Source organism: Sprattus sprattus (genome assembly GCF_963457725.1).
Source record: "Sprattus sprattus genome assembly, chromosome: 3".
Lineage (NCBI taxonomy): Eukaryota > Metazoa > Chordata > Actinopteri > Clupeiformes > Clupeidae > Sprattus > Sprattus sprattus.
This window is the reverse complement of record NC_137922.1, coordinates 29,963,398-29,975,360: the sequence shown is the minus strand read 5'-3', so window position 1 is coordinate 29,975,360 and position 11,963 is coordinate 29,963,398. Positions and strand designations below refer to the sequence as shown.

At 40.9% G+C, this 11,963-nt stretch overlaps 1 protein-coding gene across 1 annotated transcript; it reads left to right on the top strand.

The window, feature by feature from the left end:
- Positions 1 to 9,550: 9,550 nt before the first annotated feature.
- LOC308362709 (E3 SUMO-protein ligase ZBED1-like) lies at positions 9,551 to 11,192 on the top strand (the record flags this gene model as incomplete). Its single annotated transcript, XM_080835436.1, has 2 exons — positions 9,551 to 10,354; positions 10,533 to 11,192. The coding sequence occupies 2 exons, from the start codon at positions 9,551 to 9,553 to the stop codon at positions 11,190 to 11,192; spliced, it is 1,464 nt and encodes a 487-aa protein (XP_080691562.1).
- Positions 11,193 to 11,963: the final 771 nt, after the last annotated feature.

Genomic DNA, 11,963 nt, shown 5'->3' with positions numbered 1-11,963 from the left:
TCACGCCTAAAGTGACATTTCTCGAAAACCAATGACCGGATTTTAATGAAATTTACCTTGCTGGAGGTCAGAAATCTCGGATTGCTCTTGTTGTATATGCGTTCAACACTTCCTGCACATCGCGTAGCGCTTTATGTGCAGTGTTAACGTAACAATAAACATCAAAGTTATGGTCTCCACTGACAGTCACGGAGGAAAAGATTTCCAAAGCTTTGTTTTTAATCATTTTTCTGGACACTCTATTATGCTTATCGCGGACTGAAAAAATCCATTCGACAATGCTGGTTGCCATATCCAGGCTAACTTTCTTCCTACCTCCACCTGCTAGTCGGACTCTGGTCTTTTTGGCTGCATTCAGTTCATTCTTTTGCTTCTTCCAGTATCTCGAATTTGTCTCGGGTAAATATCAAACTGCTTTTGCCAGACGCGCCTTCATGAACAATACAAAATGCGCCTAGTAGTCCTAAGTCCTGCAAACAGCCCATGGAATTAGCCAACAACATTAAACATGAGGAGAACATGTGTTTATGAAATGCATTCAATTAAATTGTGATGTCTAATTTGTGCCGATGGACTGATGCTGTTAGGCTACAGTAAAATAGGCTACTTTATTTTACCCCCGGTCTGTATTCGGGGCCCGGCCTTTATTTGTCCGTATCGACCACGCCCCCGGCTACTTTCTGAAGCCCGGAGTCTAATTGAATCCCGGTCTTTATTTGAGGATTTACGGTAAATGTGCTAACTCGAGCAGCTACATCAATTCTGGAGGTTTACATTGACATTGAGTGATGGCGATAATTTTGAAGCACTGTTAATGAATTAAGAATATATGAATCAAGTACCTTGTATTAATCATTACCTTGTATGAATCATGTGCTTTTGTAAGCAGGAACATGGCTTTTCTGTGTTTCTGTGTGTAACTGAAGGCCATGTATGAGTATATGCGTCAGGAGAGACCTTATGCATATGTTTGGGTTAGCTCAGAGGTGATAAGAAGGGTCGAACTGTGCTTGTTCAACCCCGTGTAAAACTGACATCCTTTCATCTCAGAAAGAGCAGTTGGGTTGACTCAAAAGGACTTTTAGTTGAGCGTGGCTATTCTTGATGATGATATAAACATTTATGGCGTCAGAGTTAGATAAATTAAATAAATCCTAAGCATATAAACCCTGTGCGATGTTTGTGATATTGCTTAATTTTAATCCCTGTGCTGTGGGTGAGGCCGATTGCAATTGTTTGTAATAAATATACTGATCTACAGCTCCGCAGTCCTGAGATAACTTGAGTTAATTTTTACATTGAGTACTCGTGATTATGTTATGGTACTGTAGGAAAGGAATATGGGTCCATTTCTAAATATTGTTAATTTTTAGTGTTGACTACATTACCTATACTGCTTTGTTTGGAGTCTGGGGTGAAGCAGGTTTTGGAGGGAGTTGAGAGCAGAGAAGAAGTTGATGAGAGGAAATGTTTTGGATGCCACTGAAGAAATAAAGCATTTCAGTTCCAAACTCATCCGTCTCTTTGAAATTATTGTCTACACCATGTACTCAAATTTCAAGTCTTACACTCAGTTTTCAGTTATAACCCTTGGTAAACAGAGTTCTATGATAAAAGATAACACTTTCTTTGTCAACTGTCAATGTGCAGTAATTGTGAGTTGTTGAAGACAGATTTCTCAAGGATGGCTCAAACATTGAGTCTGTCATAGGCTAGGCTACTACCCTAACGGGACTACAACAATGTATGTTGTTAAAGAATAGATATAAGCAAATATGAATAATATCATACATACAATTTTGTAACATGAACAAAAATGTTCAATAGTCATCTTTTTCTCACCCCTTTTCCTAACCCCACCCTTCATCCTCAGGGTTCAATCCCAACATTTAGCAACATTTGTACGGATTCTTTTTCAATATGATGCTAACCATCAGGGACTTGCACAGGAATTTTGAAGGGCAGTTGCTCTGCCCTGGAAAAAGGGCAACACATTATTTTTTGGTCACCGCCGCTGCCACGCCCCCGTCCCCTGATCGCAAATTTTGCCAATATCATTTTTAACTCTCACTAACCGCAGCTGCCACGCCCCTGTCATCTAATCGCAAATTTTGCCAATATCGTTTTAAACTCTCACTAACCGTTGCTGCCACGCCCCAGTCCCCTTATCGCAAATATATATATTTCCTTCGGAGGGGCAACTTCAGTTGAGGAGGGCAAACAGGCAGTTGCCCGAGCAACCTTAGCCCACTCCTGTGCACGTCCCTGCTAACCATGCTAGAAGGATTATAATAGTCCATCTATGTCAATATGAAATGTATTAAGGTAGTGGCTTGTTAAATCTTCAACCAGCAGATCTTTTCTGGGCTTTATTAAAAGTGCTCTTCTAAGATAATGCAGAGCATTTAGTCTGTTTCTGTATTTAACAGCTTCACCTGCTGGAGATAAGCAATCCAAAACTGAGAAAGGGGTGATCGTCTCAAACAGCATCTTACTGCCATTGTTGATCTGCAGTATGATCAGTGCCTCTGTCCGACGGGTAGGGTTGCCACCTGTCCCGGTTTTACCGGGATTGTCCTTCTTTTTTGTAGCCTGTCCCGGAAAATTTGAAAATTCTCTCGGGACACGGAATGTCCCAGTTTTTCATGGGCTTTGCTTTGTCAACATGAACATTCCTGATCATAAAATACTAGTGCAGTGCCCGTAGGAATTATGCATTCTGTAGTGTTAGCAGATGTAGGTGTAGCTGTTGGGTAGTGTAATAGCAAGACATATTTGCACTCCACATAGGTACAGGTTACACTGAAGTATTATTGGGATGCATGTTTCCTTTTCATTAAGAAATGTTAGCCTTTTTGGAGATATAACAACAAATAAAGTTTGAGATTATGTAGTGGATGCAGTTGAATATAGATGTCAACATTGCTGTCTAAACTAAACTAAATGTCATAAAGAAAGAAATTATTTCAAATGAAGTTATGGTTGAAATAGGATCACTTCTTTATTGTAAGGGTAAGTGTAGGGTAAGAATGGTCATGCAGTTGGACTCAAATGTAGGTTAATTTTATTGAATGTATGTAGCCTACTGTACTGTATGACTTCGATGATGCTAGCTTTGACAGCCCACTCTCAGACAGATCGTAAGCTAATAAATACCTTACAATGGGAACACAGTTTAAATACTATTACTGGAGATGGCGTTACTATCCCCCACCCGAATTCAGTGCAGGACTGGGAGGATAACATGACAACATGGTCCAACATAATTTACAGCGAGATTTTGCGCTGATTGGAGATGGCGTTACTATCCCCCACCCGAATTCAGTGCAGTGCTGGCCCAACATAGCTTACAGAGAGATTTGCGCGTATTTCGTGGACTCCAAAGCAACAGATGGGAAAGCAATGGACAATCTGAAGCCTCCGAGGCTTATCAATAAACTACCATTTATAGCGGTGTATACTCAAACGATAACCCATAGTGCCTAACACAAACGATAAAATAGAAATATCTCGCAAACTATGAATTCAGAGAGAGAGTTGTATCTATACAAACACTTGATACATAATTGTTTTACTTTATTTTTTAATATTTGGCACAGTTTGAGCAAGAATCAGGGCAAGTAAAACATGCGGACATGAAATATTGCTCCAAAAAGAGAATCACCCATAGAGTAAAATTCATGCGTTTTGCATATGCCATGAATAAGTGCTGTAATCACAGTTACATTTCAACCATGCTTATGAAATGAGTTTGCCAAGTTGTAAGTCGAATAAGTGCAGAAATGTACTGTAAAAATACGCTATACTAATAAACAATATGAATATTTTGATGGATTACTATTCCCTGTCTGTTAGATGACTGTACAACTCTAGACATTACTTTGAAACTTAATATAAAGAAGCTTAAAAATAAACAAATAGATAAAATCAATCACTGTCTTAAGATTACCTGAGCAAAAGTCTGTATCTGTTCACCAAGAAGAATTTGAATGTGGACCTCTTATCGTATCCAACGCTATTCTGAACTTTGAGTGAAGGCAGGATAGTTTAATAACGCTACGCGTTTGATTGTGACGTCACTACCCATAGTGCTACGGGAAACGATAACCCATTAGTGCCTACGGGAAACGGTAAAATACAAATATCTCGCGAACTATGAATTCAAAAATCTTCAAAATCAAGGATGCACAGGTTCATGACATGCGCAAGCTACATGCGAAATCTCATAACTAACGTAACTACCGTCAGGGAGATACGCCTGTCACGGACAGACACACAGAGATTTCTGGATTTATAGATAGATATTTTTTCCTGCGGGTCCATACACTCAAAATATGCGTTGTATCTCATTATGCTCAATCTCTCTCTCCTGCGCAGACTGCACGGCCACTAGGTGTGTGACGTTGCATAGCCAATCTCACTCGCGCATTAATTCAACTGATGCTTGCTAACGGAGGGCGTGTGAAAGAGGTTGAATTGCTTACTGCTAGTGATGGCAAGTTCGGATCATTTTACCGACTCGAATCTTTGAATCTCGTTCACTAAAATGAACAAATCTTTTTTCGAGTCATTCGTTCATTTAAACGGGGGGGGGGGGGGGGGGGGGGGGTTGTGCTGCTCAACATTTTTTAATTTTATAGCCAATTCCCTGGCGTAAATACGTCCACTACAAACACTACACGTATCATAAACCAGCAGATACTAATTTAAAATAAATTCCTGCATTCAAATAATGTATTATGAAAGTTTGGAGGAAATGGTCATTATTATCACATAAGCATTTAATTATCACGGCAAACAATTACGCTGCACTGAACTGTAAGTAAAGTTTTAAAAAATTACAATAACTAAACCTGTAATTATTTCTTGTGAACGAATATCATTCACGTCTTACTTAACATATAGCCTACACTCGAAAGTGAACGAGGTTAATGAGTCCTTTCTGTTTCCTCTTCTGAGCGAGCATATGCAGGTTACGTGAAAAAATATCCAAAGCCCCGTATCCGAAGACCCAGTCAAAATGAACGAAACATTTCGGTTTTCTCTAGCTTCCCATGCTGAGCCTATGCAGATCACGTGAAAAATGATCCAAATACTTGTATCCGGCAGATGACCTAATCGTTCACCTCCCGACCGTCTTTGGATCAACGTTTCGTTCATCTGCCGGATATCGGGCTTTCGTTCAATGATTCGTTCTTTTGCCGGATCTCAGTCTTTCGTTCAATGTTTCGTTCTTTTGACAACCGTGTCTTTGGATCTATGATTCGTTCATCTGCCGGATATGGGTATTTCGTTCAATGATTCGTTCTTTTGCCGGATATCGGTCTTTCGTTCAATGTTTCGTTCTTTTGCCAAACGTGTCTTTCATTCAATGATTCGTTCTTTTGACAACCGTGTCTTTGGATCTATGATTCGTTCATCTGCCGGATATGGATCGTTCGTTGGATCCTTTTCCACGTGACCTGCATAGGCTCAGTACAGTCAGCTAGAGGAAACAGAAATGATTCGTTCTTTTTCCGACTGGGTCTCTCGGATACGAGTCTTTGGATCATTTTTCACATGACCTGCATTGGTTTAGTAGAGGAAACAGTTACCTTTTTCCCTTTCACTTTACCGCTGTTTTTAGTAGAAACGTGAATTATATTCGTTCACAAGTCATAATGACTGCTTCACTTTACATTAACACTTACAGTAGTGCCGTGTTATTGTTTCCCGTTATAATTAAATGCTAGTGTGATGATAATAAATTACTATTTAAAACCATACAAACTGTCATGTGTAGTGCACTCTTCATGTTGGTGTAAAATAAGGGCGGAGTCGGTCTCGCTTGTGCTGAAAATCGCTGTTATAGGTGTCGCATATTCGCGGACGCATGTTAACGTGTTTGTTTTTATGACCTCAAAGTCACGAAAAGCTCCGTGGGACTAGTCACTCAATTAAATAGATTTAAAAAGTATGCAATCTGATCTGCAATCAATAAAGGGAATTAAAACTTTTTTATTTTCTACAGCCTATTCATGACTTTAGGTCTTTTTTGTTTTTAACACTTCTTTAATTGTTTTTATCTTATTGTTTTTTTTATTTCATGCATATACATATATATATATATATATATATATATATATATATTATTTTTTTTTGCTAAGTGTGTTTGTTTGTGTGTTTATTTTAGATAATTGAATGTCTTCTCTGCACAAAGCACATTGTGTCTATGTATATCATATGAAATGTGCTGTATAAATAAAATTGAACTTGATAGAACAGAATGCCAATGTCCAATGATGATGAATGTTTATTGCCAACACACTGTGAAGATATGAAGTGAACGTTGCAGATTAATGAATGATGCCCGTGAATATAATTGTCTGTGTAAAAGACGGCAATGTTGAAAGCCTGCAAATGTCTCTGATCTTGATTTGTCCCACAAACTCCTCGCTGCTTCTCTCTCCAGCTTCTTGACCAACAAAATGGTCAGAGGAAGGTCAGGCTTATACAGGGAAAGGGGCTGAGAGGCATTGCTCAAGCCTAATTTATACTTCTGCATCCCTCTCCGTCCTCGAAAAAAAAATGGGCGGGCGGGGGCAGGCGGTTGATTCAGAAAAAATTGAACGTACTGGTCGGGCTTACATACTACTCCGACGGCTATGCGTCCTAAAGCCTATTCAACCTATTCAACGCCGGACCGCTGGGTGGGGTAACTACTGTTTGTCGAGCCCGTAGCTACCACATAACCTCTTCATTGGAAGTTATTGATTGTTTTTCCTCCCAACTGTCACTGACATGACACGGATGTTGCTTCAGGACCTGTCAGGCAGGTGCCGTCACATGGGACTTGGAGACATGTAGCTCAGTTAACATTAGCATGTCTAATGCTATATATTCACTTGAATAGGCAAATGTATCTCCATCGTGGTGGTCATTTTTTTGTGAGAAACATTGCGATTTATAACAAAACGATATGCTTATCTTACATACAATACAGAAACTATTATAAAACGATCCAATAAAATGAATACGTTCTTATTTTCTTTGGTATTTTTGTCACATTCATACTGCAATGATCGCTGGGTAACCTTTGAATAACTACAACGCTATGACAATGCACTCATTGGCCACGAGACGGTTGCCCTTGTCAAAAAGTGGTAACGTGAATGTGTCACTATGAAACAAAGCATGCACACTTCGAACAAAATTACCCCCCAAACTCTGAGGACAGGGCCAGAAAAATAAACCCACGGTATTCATCATACATCATACATCATGCAGTGTTATAGTTATATCAGACACACAGCAAGAACATGCATACCTCAACATACAGTTGTGGGACTGCGATTTCAACCATGAATATGTTGAAAAACACATACATTAGCACACTTACTAATGATCCTCTGCCAGGCTCTCACACACGAAAAGTTGATTCCAAAACTCTCGAATTTAAGACAGAGTGGACTGACAAGTAGGCTATGCATTTGTGCTGCTTGTGGGCAGGACAAAACCGATGTGTTTAATCTGCAACGAGACGGTTGCCCTTGTCAAAAGTGTTAGCGTGAAACGTCACTATAAAACAAAGCATGCACACTTCGAACAGAAATACCCGTAGAACTATGAAGTAAGGGGCAGAAAAATAAACCCACTGCAGTCTTCATACCCATCCACATGCAGTGTTATAGTTATATCAGAAACACAACAAAAGAATGCATACACATACATGCCAATAAACATGATTCTGATTCTGATACCTCAACATACAGTTGTGAGACTGCCTTTTCAACCATGAATATGATGAAAAACACATACAGGAGCACACTCACTTATTATCCTCTGCCTGGACACCTTTAATGCCCAATTTTCAAGAAGACGATCTTAGAGAAATCGTTGTGTGTGTGGTAGTCGTTTATTGTATAAATTCCTCCTCCCGGTAATCCTCACAACAGCGAATGATGGCAACTAACAGACAATGGTTGATGGTGGAGCTGGACTAGTTTGAGTTATAAGCAGAGGACGTGCTTGTAGCGATTTGAGCGACAACTACAACAACAACAGAACAGGAGACAGGTGGTACGTACGTTTACTAGATTTTCCGCTAAATCAAGCGTTAGCGTATTCACAATAACTCTCAAAAGTGTACTACTAATGTAGCTAGCCTCGCTGCTAATAAGTACAACGTTGTCGTGCCGATTATGCTCTCACACGCCACCCTCATTGAGGCAAAAGTAATGTTTGACTCAAATGTCTTTCACTGCCATTTTATGTAAAGTCAGTCATTCTAAATAGGTTCTACACATACATGAAATACATTTCCTATTTAATAGATGCAAAGTAATTATGCTGCCAGCATTACTCCGTAGCAAATTACGTTAGATGTCAGTTGAAGCTGGTTGGAGAAGGCACTTTCAACACCGAGCCACCAGCCAAGAGACCAACAGTGGTCGGGAGAAATGTACTTTTCGAGGGTTTATATAAAATACGGTAGCCTAATGCTGCATGTTGTGCAGCTTTGTAGTTTACCAAAGTCGTACTAAAACATTTTGACAGAAAACAGGAAATGTGAGGTCCTGACATGTGCGATTCCGGAAATGATGTTGTTTGGAAATGATGTCGTAAACTGGCCAATCACAGCCAAGGGGGTCTCCGACTCTCTCCGTCTCTTTAAGAAAAGTTAGAAAAAAGCGTTTGTCTCCGACCAGCTCTCCGACGGGTCGGATGGGCGGCAACACCTGGGTGAAGGTGTTACCAAGGCGTGCCAAGGCGTGCCAAAGTGTCCCTCTACGACCAAATCGGAGAGAATCGTAGAAGTATAAAAATGCCTTCAGGCTTGTCTCAGGGGGGGATTGAAACTGTCCACAGAATGCACAGATTTATTGGGGCTGCTTAGAAACTGTCTTGGGGATGGCCAAATGAACAATGACATTCCACTGTTTACGACCCCCAGAGAACCTAGGGATGATCTGATAGGTCTGACCTTGTTATCACACCTTGGTGCTATGAGAGGCGCAACAGCAGGGTGCCTCAGCTGATGCATCTAGGGGGAGTTAACAAAAGGGTTAAGTTCAGTGACTTGCAAGCAGAGGAGACCCCAGACAAGTCGGAATAGGTCAAGAAAATGAGTACGAGGAAAAGGAGTGATGTTTGGTCACATTTTGAAAAGCTATCTTCATCGAAAGCGAAATGCATACTTTGCAAAAAGCACTTATCCATTCAAGGAGGAAGCACCTCAAATATGATAAGGCACCTCAAAAGTGCACATCCAACTGTGCTCTTAGCACAAGTTAGAGGAGACGGCGCTGATGGTACTGCGGCAGCAGGAGCTGTTTCCACCAGCACCTCTTCAACTGGGCCTGCAACTACTTTGACCATGCCCACAGCAGCACTTCCCAGCACTTCAACCGGGCATGCAACTGCTTTGGTGACCATGCCCACAGCAGCACCACGAACCACCACCCAAGCAGTTAGGCCACGGAGGCCACAACCACAAACCTCAATGGGCAGCTTTATAACAAGGCCAATGGATCCGTTAAGGCAGCGTAAACTGGATGAGGCTCTGGTAAAAATGATTGCCTGCGATTTCCAGCCCTTTACTGTGGTTGAAGACAAAGGCTTCAGAGAATTCACCAAGCTTCTGGACCCATCATACTGTCTGCCAGGTAGGAAAACTATTTCAACAAGTCTTCTACCTTTGATGTATGGCAAACTAAAGAATGAGGTCATGGACAAAGTCAAGTCTGCCACAGCGGTTTGTCTTACAACAGACTGCTGGACCTCAATCACTACCACAGGTTACATGTCTGTGACTTGCCATTTCATGGAAGATTTTAAGATGACCTCGTATGTCCTGGACTGTTTTCACATGACAGAAAGGCACACTGCTGACAATCTGGCAAGGGAGCTGACCAGGGTTACTGATGAGTGGGGTGTAACTAACAAAATTGTAGCCTGTGTCTCAGACAATGCTGCCAACATTGTGTTGGCTGTGAAAAACCTTCACTGGGACCACATACCCTGTTTTGCACACGTTATCAACCTTATTGTCAGAGCTGCGTTGAAGACGGTCGAAAGCACTGTGCAAAAGGTCAAAGCCATCGTGGAGTTTTTTCATCGGAGCACAGTGGCTTCAGAGAAGCTCAAGGCCACACAGCAGCAGATGGGACAGGAACAGTTACGCTTGAAGCAGGATGTGGCCACGAGGTGGAATTCAACATATTACATGTTGCAAAGAATTTTAGAGGTGAAAGATCCGGTCATCTCCACCCTGGCCCTTGTAAATGCATCTCTGCAAACCTTGTCCCTAGAGGAGTGGGATATCATCAAGGAAACTGTGGATGTGGTCAAGCCCTTTGAGGAGGTCACTACTGAAGTGAGCGCAGAGAGGTATGTAGATTAAGCGATTAACACCAATTTTAAATCAAGATTGCAAACTGAATTTCTCCTTAATGATGGATTGTTTTTTAACCTTTTTTCCCCAAACAGGTATGGATTGGCATTTTAATTATACATTGTATTAATTATATTTAAATAATTGTTTATTTCTTTAGGTTTGTCACTGCCTCCAAGGTCATTTTAATGGCAAGAGGCCTTCAAAGGCCCGCCAGCAGAGAAGTCCCTCCATCCATGAACCAGTTAAAAATCTGGTGGACTGTCTCATGAACGAGATGCTGAAGAGGTTCCACAAAGTAGAGACGATGGAGAAGCTGGCTGATGCTACCATCTTGGACCCGAGGTTCAAAAGGCAAGCCTTTGTGAACAGCAAAGTAGCAGACGAGGCAGTGAAGAGAGTCACATCAGCTGCAGCACATGTTTCCCCCCTCCAAAGGGAGGAAGAGGAGGATCCACCTTCTGCGACAGCTGGCAGTTCAGGGGCCATGTTTTGGGAGGACTTTGATGAGAGGGTTCAAAGTTTGACGCTTTCTACCTCTACACCAGCTGTCTCTACTGCTGCCATGATGGAGATGCGGGCTTACATTGCAGAGCCACTTTTACCCCGCACATCCGACCCTCTTACATGGTGGATGAGGTGTGCACCTGTGTACAAAAGCCTGTGTGAGGTCATGAAGACAAGGCTGTGCATTGTGGCCACGTCTGTGCCTTCTGAGAGAGTTTTCTCCGAAACGGGGCAGATACTTTCAGAACGTAGAAACAGGCTCAGCCCAGCCAAGCTCCGTGAGCTTGTCTTTTTAAATGCAAACCTGCCTTAGAGCAGGCCCTAAACTGCAGTTTTGTACAAAATGTTCCTTTGTTTTTAGTGTGATGTAACTTAATTTTTTTATTTAACCTTATTTATGTCTATCCTTATTTTATATATATATTTTGTTCCAAACTTTTTTAACTTTAAAAAATCCTTACTGTTACTGTTTTAAGTTTTTCTATTTTGTAAAGTGTTTTTTATTATTATATGCAAAGACATGGTGCACTGTTGTGATTTTGGGTTAAAATAAAAACATTTTACATCACATTTGATTAATTTGGCATTTCATTCAAAGGAACACACTAACTTCTAGATGGCTTGCAAGTCACTATAGTGCAAAACAGTGGGGGAGGGTGGATAAGGGCCATGGTCCCCTTGGAGACAGCCATGACTGACAGCTTTTGTGTGGCAGATCATATATTTTTTTAAAGAAAACCTCCTCTACTAAATACAATACAACATGATAGTACAGTACCCTCATTTGGAACCAACATGAAGTGCAATGGGCCCTCCATGTCTAACCTGATCTTTATTCTTTATCAATTGGTGTGTGAGCTTACTGCATGCCCCCCTCCTATGGACAGTGTCAAAGTTCACAGACTTAAATCAAGTGTGTTACACAGAATTTTCCATATAATATAAGACCATTTTACTTGAATTGCACATTTGTGTGGCAGACCATATTTTTAAAAGAAAATCTCCTCTATTAAATACAGTAGGCCTACAACATTACAGTTTGTATAGTTTTAAATTGTCATTTATTATCATCACACTGGCATTT